Below are 15075 nucleotides of genomic sequence, written 5' to 3' on the forward strand. Positions count from 1 at the left end.
ATTTATTCTCTATATTTCTACAGTCTCCCACATAGGAGGTGCTTAATATATTTGCTGAATTAAATTTCATTAGAAGTACACTTACTAATAACAATGAATTTGATTGACAACGAATGAAACTACTGGTGATGTGGGTCAGAAGTGAGAGTGGGCGTGGTGGTGTGGGTCAGAAGCGAGAGTGGGCGTGTTACTCTTAACCCAGCTGCAGGGCATCTGAACGACCAAGAGTCTAGGTCTGGGCAAGTCTGCGGGGTGGAGCGAGCCCAGAAGGAGGCTAAAACTGATTGGTATCTGGAACGCCGGAGGTGGGCGTGGGTGGGTAGGCCTTAGCTCGGCGGAGCCGGCGGGGAAGGCGGGCTAGGGGGACGGGCCAGAGGCGGGCACTAGCCGCGCCCCTCTCCGGCAGAGAGAGAGGCCGAGCTTGCTGCATTGCAGCCGCCGCGGCGCCGCTCTACTCCTCACGGACAACAATGGCGGCTCCGAGCCCGAGCGGCGGTAGCGGTAGCGGCTCTCCCGGCGCCGTAGGGTCCCCCGGGCCAGGCCACACGGCCGTCAGCAGCATGCAGGGTAAGGAGCGCCTCCTCGCCCCGCCCCAAGACCCCCGATCTGCCAGTGGCGGCGGAGGACTCGCTCTCCTCCCCACCCCCACCCGTCGCGGGCTTTCCTGGCCTAGTTTTCGCCGCTTTAGGGCCTGGTTGTCTCCGCGGCCCCTGAACCTCCTCCCGCAGCCTCGGCCACACAGCCCCCGCGGCTCCTGGAATCTCCCCCTGGCTCGAATCTAGGCCGGCCTCGGCCTTCCCTGGTGCCCCAGCTGCTCAGGCCTTTGAGGGATCATTGCCCTCCCTCAGCAGTGCCCTCCAGTGTGGTGAGGGTGCAGCCGCCCCCCGGGGAGGACGAGGGCTAGGAGAAGGAGAATGAGGAGGAAGAGGAAGGCCATTCTAAGATCTTTACTACCTCTACCTTTATAACTCGGTAGAACTAGTGCTTCAAGACTTTGGCGTGAATTGGGTTTTCGACTTGGGTTTGGGGGAGGGGGAAATGAGTTAAGTTTCTCGGTTTCACCAGGATGCCCCTGGTGAAGAAGTGCGAAGGTGGTGGACATTTTTTAGTTGTGGTCACAGCCCCATCCGATTCAGGCCTTTTTGCTTGAACTTGGATATTAGGAAATGGGAAACTTTATTTAAACCGAAGAACACAGACATGTGCATTGTTATGACATAGCCTCTCATGTAGTCTCCCAGTTTTTGGAAAACCTAAGAAAGACATTTAAGGTTTTTATTTTTTATGCCATGTTAACAGATCTTAATAGATGGAGAAATCGGACTGATGGGGGTTTAAGTCAAGCCTCTGACCAGTGCTAATTTTATGACTTGGGGCAAGGCACTTGACTCAATATCCTGAGGCTATTCCCTTAAGCTTATAAATACAGATGCTTTGCTAAAGTGAAATTACTGGTTTAGATCCTCCTTCCACCCTCTCAACTCCTTCTTCCCTCCTCTTTGCCCCTCCCCATTCCTTTGACCGAATTCATCATTTTAAGATGACCTTGAGGCCCGAAAATTGTTGAATATACCAAATAAAATAAGTTGGTATATTTTGTATAGCCTTAGAAATCTGCTAACTTTTTACACTATTCTTTTGTTGAATGAACAGAACCAAGGGGATAGTTCCATGGTAGGCAGTGTGACTGCTGTGGCATTTTGGTTGAGCTCTTAATAAAGTTGATTGTTAGTCTGTCAATAAACACTTATTAAATGCCTCCTCTGTGCCAAGCATTGTGCTAAATGCTGAGGATACAAAGAAAAACAAAAGACAGGCCCAAGTCCCATCTTGAGGAGCTCACAAATCCAGATGGAGAAAACAAAATAGAGTTGTGTCTATATATAATTGTATGCTCCCCCCCTCCCCCCATGCAGACTAAATAAATAAAAAAAAATAATAATCATCGGTGTTTGAAAGGCACTAATATAAAGGAAAGACTTCTTTCAGAAAGTAGGATTTTAGCTGGGAGTTGTTGGAGATAGGAGAGAAATTGTTCAAGGTAGACTGTAGATGTCCCAATACTTGTAACCTTCTATCTGTCATACAGTACTCTTGTTGGATGAGTGTGTTGGATGAGTTTATTTAGTATTCAGAAATTGTCAGTATTACTATTAATTCCATCAGTATAGATCACAATTCATTTGTATCTTCTCACCCTGTGTGATTCTTGATTATTTATATAGATACTCCACAGATGGTCTATCCAGTCTGCCAGAGGGATCCTTTGGGGCTTTAAAAACATGTTATGGATATTATTTCAGTGTTTGGGCTAACTATTGGTTATTCTTCCTTGCTAATATTTGACCCACTCACTTTTTTTGAATCATATATTTCTTTTATGATATCCTTTAGGTCATTTCTTTTTATTTCTTCACTGGAAATATAGGCAGCTTACTTGAATCAATCATCTATGTTATATGCATTTCTACATTCTAGTTGTAGAAATTATTATAAATTGTTGAAATAAATAAAGTATAGGCAGCATGGTATAATACAAAGCATGATGAATTTGGAGTTATAGGCCCAGATTTCATAGCTTTTCTCTGCCATTTGCTACCTATGTGACCTTGGGCAAGTCACTTAAATTTTCTGGGTTTTAGTTTTCTCATCTTTAAAATGTAGGAAGGGGATGTTAGTCTAGATGACCTCCCAGGGAATAGAAATGCAGAAGAATAGCATATGATTTATCACTTGTTTATATGGGTATATGATTTGGGGTTTTGGTTTTAAAAGATTATTATAAAAATGAATAGTATGGAAATAGATATCAAATGGTAACACATGTAAAATCCAGTGCAATTGTTTGTCAGCTCTGGGAGTGGAGAGGAACGAGGGAGGGAGACAACATGAATAATGGAACCATGGAACAATATTTAAAAATTTAAAAATAAAAATAAAAACAAAATAGATTACCTTGCAGATCCTTTTTCAGATCTAGATCTTTAATTCTTTAAAGCAATGGTGGCAAACTCAAAAAAAAATGTGGACCACTAAACTATGCTTAAGAATCTCTTAGTTTTATTTTATTTTTATCTGTTTTGTTAAATATTACCCAATTATATTTTAATCTGGTTCAGGCTGCACTGAGGAGAGCTTGTGTTTGACATGTCTGCTTTAAGGATTCATAAAACCTTTAAAACATTCTTTCATTTTAATTTTTCATTACATTTATTTTAAAATATTTTACCATGTTTACATGATTCATTTTCTTCTCTCCTTCCTCCCTCCCCTTCTCAGAGCCAACAAGCAATTCCACTGGATTGTACAAATGTTATCACTTGATACCTATTTCCATATTATTCATTTTTGCTATAGAGCAAGCTATAGAGCAATCTTTTAAAGCCAAAACCCCAAATCACATATATATATATATATATATATATGTGATAAGTGATGTCATGTGTTTTTCTTTTGCATTTCTACTTCCGTAGTTCTTTTTCTCAATTTGGATAGCATTCTTTCACACAAGTCCTTCAGAAGTGTCCTGGCATTGCTACTATTAGCAAAGTACAATACATTAGATTGTTCCATGATGTTTTACTTTCTATGTACAGTGTTCTCCTGGCTCTTCACTGCACTCTGCATCAATTCTTTGAGGTTCTCCCAGTTCATATAGAAATCCTCCAGATCATCATTCCTTACAGCACAATAGTATTCCATCACCATCATATACTACAATTTGTTCAGCCCAACTATCCACTGGGCAACCTAGCTGTCCTGCTGAAGTCAGAGGACCTGGGTTTAAATCATGACTCTGGTACTTACCACTGTTGTAACAGCAACTTAAATTCAGCAATCATTTAAGTACCTGTGTGCCATTCCAGGAAGGCACTGTGCTATGTGCTAGGGATACAAAAACAAAGACAAAGAATCTTCTGCTCTTAAGAGAGAAGAGAGCTAGATAGATTAGTGGATAGAGTGCTGGACCTAGAGTCACAATAGACCTGAGTAAATCCAGCCTCAGACACTTATTGTGTGACCCTGGGCAAGTCATTTAACCCCTCTGCCTTAATCCCTCTTGAAATTGAAATGGCAACCATTCCAGTATCTTTTCCCAGAAAAACTTCATGGACAGTGTGGTCCAGAGAGTCATGAAAAGTTGGATATAACTAAACATCTGGGTTATGTCAACTAGTCTTTGTAATTATCTTTTTCAATTCTCAAATTCTGTGGTACTATGTATCGAGCATTAAGACTATATATTATATATTAATATAATTATATTAATTATATATTAGATGCTAAGCATATGTGTATATAAAATATATACAAGATAATTTGGGAGTTGTAGGTAATACCTTTCAGGATCAAAAAAGGACTTAATGTGGGAAGGAATACTTAGCCTAAGTTTTTGAACAAGGGATTTTGAGAGATGGAGATGAGAGGGAATGCAATCTAGTTTTTGGGAAGAGAGAACCTGAGCAAAAGTGAGAAATGGAGTGTTGTAAGTGAGGTGCAGCAAGACTACCACTTGGACTGAATTTCATGAAATTTCATGAACTGAACCTTGAATGAACTAAGGATTCTATCAAGCAGCAGTACATTTTACAGATAGAGGACAATTTGAAAAGGCAAAAGCTTGGAGATAGGTAGTCTGCTCAGTTTTGAGAACGTTAGGCCATTTTTGCTTGAATACATAGTGATTGAAGAAGAAAAAGGAACAATTCTGGAAAAATAAGTGGGGTTCAGTTTGTGAAAGGCCTTAAAAATCTGAGCTGAAGAGTTTGTTTTTCTGAGAATTAATAGTGAGTCACAAAAAAATTTTGAGTAATGACACAGTCACACTCGTGTTCTTAAGAATATTAATTTAGCTGCTATATGAGGGTTGGATAGGCATTAGGTTTATAGGGTCAAGGTGGGAAAGAAATGAGTAAGGGTAATTGATTTAGAGAATTGTTACAGTGGAAAGAACTGCTTTTGGAGCTAGAGGGACAAGCTGGGAGAATATTTCAATAGTCAATAGTCCAGGAAATCTTTGGTAAGTGCCTGTACTTAGGTTGATGAATGGTAACAGGGAGAAAGGGGTGATTGTAAGAAGTAGTAGAAGAGAATGAAGAGTTGAGGATAGATGGCTCTTCCTTTGAAAAACCTGTGTGACCTGAAGGATGATGATCACTCGAGAAATAGTGAAGTCTAGAGAAGGGAACAGTTTGGTGGTTCACTTCTGAAGTGTTCAGGTTTGAGATGCTAAGCTTCAGGTCCTCCTATAAAATGAGGATTCTGGATTAAGCTATCTTTAAGGCTATTTTAAAATATTATATCCTGATAGTTCTAATTTGTCAAAGGATAATTATAGAAGATCAAAAACCTGTATACATGCAATATTCTATAGTTTATGCAGAATATTGTACTGGATGCTAGAGAATCAGGCACACACAAAATGTAATAGTTACTATAGTTACTGCCCCCTATTGTGGTGATATATAGGATTATAGATTTAGAACTAGAAAGCATATTAGAGATCCAGCTCCTTCATTTTACAGATGTGTTCATGTATACTAATAAGAGTAATACATATAATCTAAATTGAGAGAGATAGCACTGCCTGGGGATATATGGTGGCAAAATGTGTTAAGAAAGGACCAAAATTAAGAAGTCCAGTTTTGCTTGGGCTTAGAATCTGTGAAAGGGAAGAATATGAAATGAAATTGTAAATGTAAGTTGGACCCTGAATGTGTAAGATCTTAATTATTTTTGGCAACTGAATGGGAGGAGTCAGCATGATGTGTAGGGTATTAGATTTGGAATTAAGAAGATTCATAAGTAAATTCATAATACTCTTCCCTAAGAGACTCACCAGGTGTGTTACCTTGGACAATCCACTTAACTTCTCTGAACTTTATTAACCTTATCTGTAAATTGAGGGGTTTGCCGATATAATCTTATCTAGCTCTGAATCTGTTATCCTAAAGGTCTGTTCGAGGGGGTATTTCGGAACACAGGGACCTTGATTAGGAGGTAAAATAGTTGTTGAAGGCCTGAATTAAAATGGTAGCTGTTAGTGTAGAGAAAGAGTGGTGGTGGCAACTTCTGCCTCCACAACTAATTAGACATAGGAGTGAGGAAAATTCTTGTTTTTTTGTAAGCATTTTTATTTTTATTTATTATATTTAATGTTATTATTTTATATATAATATATAGCTACATATATTATATTTCTCCTTTCCAGGAGAAAGATTAGGTAGAAGAGAATTGCATGTATACAAGTTTTTGATCTTCTATAATTATCTCTTTTGACAAATTAAAAAAACTATCAGGTTATAACATTTTTCATAGGTGCTTCTTGTAAATGCTTCTTAATTGAATGGAGATGGAGAAGGATTATCTAGACAGGTAAGAGGAGAAACTGAAAAGTAAGCACTTATATGTGCTAGGCACTGTACTGAGTGCTTTAAAAATATTATTTCATTTGATCTCAGAACAACCCTGTGAGGTTTGTTGTTATTATCCCTCTTTTATAAGGAAGGAAACTCAGAGAAGTAAAATGAATTTGCCCATAGCTGTCTAAGGTTGGATTTGAATTCAGCTTCCTGTTTCCAGACTCACTGCTTCATCTACTGCTGGTGAGGAATGGGGAAGGCTATCTTATGTAACAGTTAAGAGATCCTTGGTGACTTTAGGGTGAAAAAATAGTTTTATTTGAGATGATTAGCTGTAAGCCAGATTACAAGGTGTTAAGTAGTGAGAGGTGAGGAAGTTGAGTCAAGGAGTGAACAAAACTTTTTCCAGGAGTTAGGAGGCTTATGAAAGGGAGAAGAGATAGGATTATGAAGTGCTCTTAGACTTATCCCAATAAATGAGTCCGAATCAACAATGCAAAATGCAAAGGGACTTTATTATCTTAGCTTAAGCTAAGGGTCTCATATCAAAAGGCTGATGTGGGACCCCAAGCTGTGCCAAGCTGGGTTTTTAAGGGGTAGTAGGCAGCAGGGGACAGGATAGGGGGAGGTCTTCAAAGTAGAAATTCCTTCAGATAAGGGGGAGAGGTCTAGAAGGTAGGAATTCCTACAGACAAGCCTGGTTCACTACAGTGCCATACAGGGGTCTGGATTTTTAATTCTGACTCTTTCTAGGTTCCACATTCCCCACTTCTGGAGTTGGATCATAAAGAAATCTTTCTTAAATATCTGTGTCATCATAGACAGAAGGTGCAGGGGGAATGGTCCGGTATTGTTCACCAAGGACCATAAGCTGTACAGTGTTGATACGATCTTTGACAAAGGTCACTAGTCTGTTTAGGCAGGTAAGGGTACATAGTGGGAGCAAAGGAATTTTCCTGCCTATAGTTTGCCTGGAAAACTTTTTCACTATGGGGGTACAATGTTCTATGCTGTCTCTGGGGTACAATAACCCACAATGTCCCATGCCATCTCCCCCCTCCTCCAAACATCCAAGGGAAGAGGGCTGATGATTTCAATCTTCTGTAGCTGACAAGGGGTGTAGAATCCATGAGAGGAGGAGGAGGAGGAGCTGTGGGCACAGGGTCCTCAGGGGCATTTCTGCAGCGAATGCCTGGGTCCTGAAGGCTGGGAGACCAGAGACTCTTTCCCTAGACTGGCAGATAGGTCACAAGGGGGAGCATCCATCCCAAAGGCAGAAGGATAGGACCCAGGACTGGGGCAAAAACTAGAACACTGCATATAAAGAGAAAGAATTAGCACAATAGAAACTGATATTAAACATTAACATTTGGGTATCTTAGCAAACAGATTTTATCTCCAGAAATCATCCTCTGACAGGAATTGATCCTTCTAGGAAATTTGATTCCCAAGTTGTTTGCAGAGATGTTATATGATGTTTCTGTTAAAGAATATCCCTTTGCAGAGTTCACATTAATATGGCATCTATAAATACTCGAACAACAATATTTTACAGATAAATTTCTTTATCCCGGATTCTGGAGGAAATCCAGGAAGCCCTGGGTTATATTTCCATGCTCAAGATCCAAACTTCAGTTATGGTAAATTAAGGCTGCAAGCTACAAGCCATCTATTACTAAACTTCATCTCAAAGTATGTTCCCTAACAATTTGATAATTTTTAATTATTAAGTTGTTTGGGGAAATGGAAACATTAATTTTACAATTTGCATTAAGTGCTGATTATGGGAACTTGCTCCAAAAGGGAAGGCAGAGAGGGAAAGCATTTCTTCACGTCCCAAGGGTCACTTAGTGAGGGGGCTCCATGTACAGGCCAAAGCTGTCACTGGCTCATGCCATTGTTGTGTCACTCAAGGATTAGTAGCCTAGATGGTCAGAAGCGGTTCAGTTCAGGTTGAGCCCTAGAATTGCCTCTCTAACCATCACAGAACATTCTCTATCTTTTGCATACTTACATCACCATTGGATCCCAGAAGCCTTCTCCTTCCTTAAAAGACAAGTCTTACCCATTACAGCTCAGAGAAATTCTGCCAAGCAGCAGTCTGGAAACAATTTCCATACCCTCAAACAAGCCTTTCACATCCCTACCAGGCTGATAATTCAGTTATTCTTACATATTTTGGCAGTAATTAACATATCACACTTTAGTCACAAAACCTGAATTAAGGAACAAGAGTGCTGGCTGTATCGTCTCCTGGACTTGGGCCATCTGAAGGACTAAGACAAGGCCATATAGGAATCTCTTCAGGATAACTTTCCAGAGAAATTCCAGAATCATTTGTGATTTTTCCAACACCACATACATTAATTTTAGAAATTGTCCCTAGGTCAAGGATCCAATTATAAGAGTAGAACATCTATCTATTCTCTTTCACCTCCCTATCTGTTCTCTTTCATCTCTCCTTCTCTCTCCTTCTCCCTCTCTTTTTCCCTCAAAACCCTCTGCTTAAAAAGCAGAACGCAACTTCCATTCACCCATCACGAATCTGCATACTCAAGATATTAGATCAAGTCTCTCTTTCTTCTGTATTCAAACACAACATACCTCTTCATTTTCTCTGACTCTGTTACCATCATAAAAATAAACATACCATTTGGTATCCCTTAAGCACTAATCAATAACTCCCAAGAATTGAGACACTGTGCCTTTAGCATAGGACTTATTAAGTATAAGTTTCAGTTCAGAGTACAAATTGGTAAACTGAGGTAACCACTGAGGATTGAACAAAACCTATGGTATAGTCAGGTTTACATTGAGCTTTTGCTTACATTCAAACAATACTTAAAGCACATATTTTAGCAACAATTCACATAAAAGTCATATTTAAAAGGAATATCATAAAGCATGTAGTATTACAGGGTCTGTTTCCAATTACAAGATTTGAAACCTTTTAAGCACTTTAAACCTTAAAGCAAGCCTTTTGACAAGCAGACTGCTTATCTGTTTTTAAGACCAGGAAATCAAATGTGATAATAAAGTTAGTCAACTTTATTACACTGAGATGAAAAACCATTTATGATAATTTTAAACAAAAAAACCCATTTTTTTGATCAATTTAAACACTTAAACCTATTTTTTTAAACCTCTTATGATGGAAAGATAGATAAGGATGGTAAGTAGTCTTCTTCAGACTGTACTGCTAAAAAAACCTGTTTTACAAAATCTCCATGACTTTTCTATCAACTTATAGTTGCTTGAACATCTCCTTAAAACCTCTGAAGTATACAATTAAAATATACTCATCTTTAAACTCTTTAAGATCTTATGTACTGTGTTGCTATATTACTCCCTAAGTATCAATGTGGAACAATTATAAGTACTTCTTTCTCCTTCCTGTGTGCAAGGAAGGGGTTAATAGCTTGTGAGCAATTTATCCTAAGGCTGCTTGGCTTGGTTTAGATTTTTATTACCTAACAACCTTGCCTCTTATCCCTCTTTAACAAGTGAGATCACCACAATTTAAAATTTTGTATGTATCAAAAGCTTTCATAATAAATTCTCTACAAATTTTAGATTGAACTCCACTACTTCCAAATAACTTTAAGTCCTTTAGTAATCTTTCAGTATGTAAACAAATGAATTTCAAAGCATTTACTCTTATTCCTTTCAAACCTCTGTTTAAAACAGAACATAGAAGCTCCAGTTTAGTTTCCTTTTACCTCAAAACATTGCTACATAGCTGATTAAATTCCTTCAATATTAGTCTGAGTTATCTTTTGCTGTATCTATTTTGCACTAGAATTTACACCTATTATTTCCTTATCCATTACTCTTACTTCCTCGGCTTCTCCTCCTTTACCATTATTGCAAAAAGAGGAAAGGTACTATATTTAATGGCATGTAATCCCCCTATTAGATTCCTGGGCTGATCAAATTTTCCTTGTTAATTTCATACAGTTTGCATATCATAACCTGTTTAGATGGAAAACTTAATTCTCTTTATAGTTTAAATGCATACATATTTTGTATTCATTCATCATTACTTTCTAGCAGTTTGAGTCTAAATACATGTTAATCTCTAGATCACAAATTCCTTCTTATACATTGTACACATTTTTAAAAACAGTTCATACAACCCTAGTCAAATACAACACTGTTTAGAAATTCCATCTTTTGCAAAATACCAGTCTTAGTACCAGAATTATTAAAACCCATGCATAGATTAGCCACTTTAAAAAACTTCTTGTGTCATATGATTACTTGTTGCTAGTTCTGACAGCACATAAATTAAAAGAACATCTCATTTGAAAAATCCCAAGTTGAAATTCTAGAATAAGTTCTCAATAACAACATTACAAACTTTTTCTGAATGACTTTTATATCTACAAAGTAGCCAGTACAATTACTGTCCTTATAGAATAAACATTCCCTCTCTGTGTCAGACTGGCTATCTCAAATTCACTGAAACCAAGGCTTAGCAAACTTCCAACCATGAGTTTTTGTACTCAGTAAAATATGGTTAATATTTCACATTTAACTGACAAATAGTTACCACAATAAATAAAATTACGTTGTACCATATCAAAAATCATTAGCAATCCTCAACCCTTAAAATCAAATCTTAAGTGAAAAATGCTTCTAATTGTGGAGTAAAATATCCCTTTTCTGCTCTGAATTTTTTCTCTTTTTCACTCTTTTGGGGGCCCATCCAAAGGAAGAAAGAGGAAAAATCATTGAACAGATATTTGCTTTTGTCCTCTGCTGAGGATTTTTGACAGTGGGAAGTTCAATCTTCCAACTCCCCCCCCCCCCTTTTTTTGTAAGTGTCCAATTTAAGAATACATAGAGATGAGACTGTGACAAAGACAACAATAAACAGAAACATACAACTTTGTGACAAGCAACCTTTAAAAGGAAAAAAAAATCATTGCTTTAGGATTCATGTTTAAAAAGAAATATTTGCAGTGAGAAAATTCATTAAAACAGTTTCAGCATACTGCCCCTTTGGCTGAGGAAGCTATGCTGAGCTAAGCTACTGTGATCAGTCATCTAATTGGCTGAGCTGACTTCCTTGTCCCCTAACTTTCCTTGTGCTTTACACTCTGATAGATCTAACCTGTCTCTCTTTTTGGCTGTGATTTCTAACAAAATGCTCATGTAGCACCTAGACAAAACTGCTATCTGTTCCCAATGGGGATTGGAAGTGAGCTGTTCATAAGGCTGACTGTGTTTCTTAAGGAAAGAACTTTAAATCCCCTCCACCCCTTCCTATTCAGATTTTAAGTCTGCTGCCAGAGCAGGCACAGCCTCTCCAGTGCTAAAGTCCAGGAGGTTTGAAATGTAGGTGGTGGTGGTGGGGGGGGGAATTGCAGAATAGCCACTACGAAAGAAATTCCCCTTTGTGAAGCTGATAATATCTGGTACCCAAACGGGTAATATTTGGGCGTTCTTCCTTCTATTTCCTTTCATTCTCTTTGGTTTGATTATTTAGATAGACAAAAAAGGTAGGCAAAAAAGGTAGAATGAGGGTGAATCCAATCTGGGCTAGAGTGTGATGGTATGGGTATCTTAACCATGCTTGGGTTTGGAAGTTCCTGTCTGTAGGAACTTCCTGTCTCAGAGATTGCATTCCTTAATGTGTCCTGAATCACTGGAGCCTTTCATTATCGTGGAGTTGTTTTGTAGTTTATAATTACAGGCTTAAACTAATCGTATATATTGTTTTCTTAGGCTAATATAATTAACAGCACAGTAATATTCTATTAAGGGATTATATTTTTATTTGAAGTCGTATATTTGTTTATATTTTTCCTACTTGATAAATTCTCATTTATTTTGATATGTATGGGATAACTTTTATTTTATGGTTGTCATGCTTTCCATGGGGATTATGACCAGTAGTGAGATCACTGATGCAAATGTTATGAACAATTGATAACTTTCCTTTTTTTAAAAAAAAACCCCTTACCTCTGTCTTTTAAGTATCATTTCTAAAGTAGAAGAGCTGCAAGGGCTAAGCAATTAGAGTAAAGTGACTGGCCCCAGGGTCATGCAGCTAGTAAGTGTTTCAGGCCAGATTTGAACTAATGACCTCTCTTCTCTAGGACTGGCTCATGTGATGGAACCAAGATGATGTCTTAGTAGCAGGGAAAACTGGAACTGAGAATCTTCTGTAGGCCACCTAGATACCCCCGTTGATAACCTTTTCTTGCATTATTCTAAATAATTTTTCAGAAGAATTGAACTAGTTCTGTTGAGAGTGATTGCTTTCCTATACCCTCTTCAATGTTGACAGTTTTTTAAAATTATCTTTTCTTTTGAGTATGAGGCAGAGCCTCAGATATTTTAATTTGAATTTTTGTTATTTTTATATGTCTTTTCCTTCACCTATCTCATGTGAAGAGGTGGCTCTTCAGGCAAATCTGTTTACATGTACATGTAATGTCATTCCATTTTCTCTTCTCTACCAGATTGCCCCATGTATTGTCTTTATTCTCATTAATCTTCAGTCACTTTCCACTGGTCACTACCTTACTGCTTATAAACATGTCTATCTGTTACCCATCCACAAAAACCCTCATTTGATCCTGCTATCTCTGAAAACTATGGCTACACACAGGAACCTCTACTTTCCTTCCTCAAACTCTTTTCTGAACTCTTTTTAAAATAGCTTCCAGCATTATCATTGTATCACCTCTCCTTCCCCTTCCACACACAAAAAAGAATAAAAAGAGGGTTATTGAGGCATTTAATATATATACATCTTAGAATCAATTCTGTGAATTGGTTCCAAGGCAGAAGTGATTGCACTTCTAGACAGTGGGGTTAAGTGACTTGCCCAGGGTCACACAGCTAGGTAGTATCTGAGGTCAGATTTGAACCCAGGTCCTCCTGTCTCTAGGCCTGACTCTCAGTCCATTGAGCAGCTGGGGATTGGCCTGGTAGAGGGATGTTCTAGTATTGTGTTGGCACGTGTGATGGAGTATGCTGGAGGGTGCTTCTTGTTATGACTAAAAATGATGAGGGCCGAGATCAAAAGGGAAAATAGTATTTTAATAAAAGCCATGCTGATAGAGATAAACTGACCACGCACCTGTAAGAAAAACCTATTCCAACCTCACCTCAGCCATTTACAAAAATCTTCCTCTCTCCTCGAGCTCAGGTAACTAAAGAGGCAGTTCCAAGTCACTCCCCCTACTTAAAAATAGTCCCTCACCTTTAATACGTCATCCAAAACAGGAAACCCATGAAACCCGTTGGACCACGGGAAATGTAGTTTTAAGGACCCCCACAGGCCCACAGAAGTTTGTCAAACACTATATTGAGGTTCAATCCTTCCAAATAGAACCCCAGGTGATTTTAACTAACACATTCTCCCTTCCGCCGCTCCACACACACACACCTGAGGACATTTCTCACATGACCTGTTCTTTTGCCCAGTCCAGTGGGAGGTCTCAGGCTTATAACCTAGGTGTCATCCTTGCTTCTTCTCTTTTGTCCTTCATCTAATTTGTTGCCAAGTCCTGTCTAATTTTACCTTCTTAATATTTTATATACACTTCCTTCTCTGACCCTAATACTACCTTTGTGAAAAGCTATCATCACTTCAAGACTAAATTTTTGAAATAACCTTCCTGGTTATTCTCCTTGGCTCAAGTTTCTCCCCAGTTTTCAGTACTTACTCAGCTTTCAAGTCAATCTTAAATACCAGGTCTGATCATGTTGCCTTCTTCCCCACCCCCATTCAGTATACTACGGTGCCTCCCTATTAACTCCAAGATCAAATATTAATCTTTTGTTTGATTTTTTAAAGCTCTGCCTTTCTAGCCTTCACATACCTTAATTCATGAAAAAATATTTTAATATCCAATGACACTGGCTATCTTGTTTTATAAAATTCCCCATCTTCCAACTCTGAGCATTTTCTTCTTTTTTTTACATTGACAATTAAGCTTTATTTTTGTTTTTAATAATATTTTCCCCAATTATACTATATACAAAAACAATTTAACATTCATTAAAAATAAATTTTTTTGAGTTTTTAATTCTCTCCCTCCTTCCCACCCTCCTTTCCTCACCTTAGGATCATAAGCAAACTGATAGAGATTTTGCATATTAGTTATTTTGTGGAAGAGATCTCAAATTAAGGAGAAGAAAAAAGGGAAGGAGAAATATAATATGTTTCAGTCTGTATTCAGACTCCCATCAGTTTTTACTTGGAGGGCAGGTGGCATTTGTCATCACGAATCCCCTTTTTAGATCACTGCATTACTGAGAATAACTAGCCATTTATAGTTGTTCATCAAAAAATAATGCTTCCATTGTGTTCATTGTTCTTCTGGTTCTGCTCACTTCGCTTTGCTTTAATTATTATGCCTTTCCGGATTTTTCTGAAATCATCCTTCTTGTCAGTTTCTTATAGCACAATAGTATTCTGCCACAATCATATACCACAACTTGTTTAGTTATTCCCCAATTGATGGACTACTCCATAATTTCCAAATCCTTGCTACCCCAAAAACACCTGCAATATTCTTGTTTATAAATGGGTCCATTTTCTTCTTCTCCTTCTCCTTCTCCTTCTCCTTCTCCTTCTCCTTCTCCTTCTCCTTCTCCTTCTCCTTCTCCTTCTCCTTCTCCTTCTCCTTCTCCTTCTCCTTCTCCTTCTCCTTCTCCTTCTCCTTCTCCTTCTCCTTCTCCTTCTCCTTCTCCT

At 38.3% G+C, this 15075-nt stretch overlaps 1 protein-coding gene across 2 annotated transcripts in view; it reads left to right on the forward strand.

Moving 5' to 3' along the window:
* The first annotated feature begins 468 nt into the window (after positions 1–468).
* MAP2K4 (mitogen-activated protein kinase kinase 4) overlaps positions 469–15075 on the forward strand; it is a 179681-nt gene continuing 165074 nt past the window's right edge. For both annotated transcript variants that reach the window (XM_044676684.1, XM_044676683.1), the window contains exon 1: positions 469–567. In XM_044676684.1, coding sequence (XP_044532619.1) covers positions 471–567 — 97 coding nt within the window. In that variant the 5' untranslated portion in view covers positions 469–470. The remainder of the gene's footprint in view (positions 568–15075) is intronic.

Source organism: Gracilinanus agilis, chromosome 4, assembly GCF_016433145.1.
Source record: "Gracilinanus agilis isolate LMUSP501 chromosome 4, AgileGrace, whole genome shotgun sequence".
NCBI lineage: Eukaryota > Metazoa > Chordata > Mammalia > Didelphimorphia > Didelphidae > Gracilinanus > Gracilinanus agilis.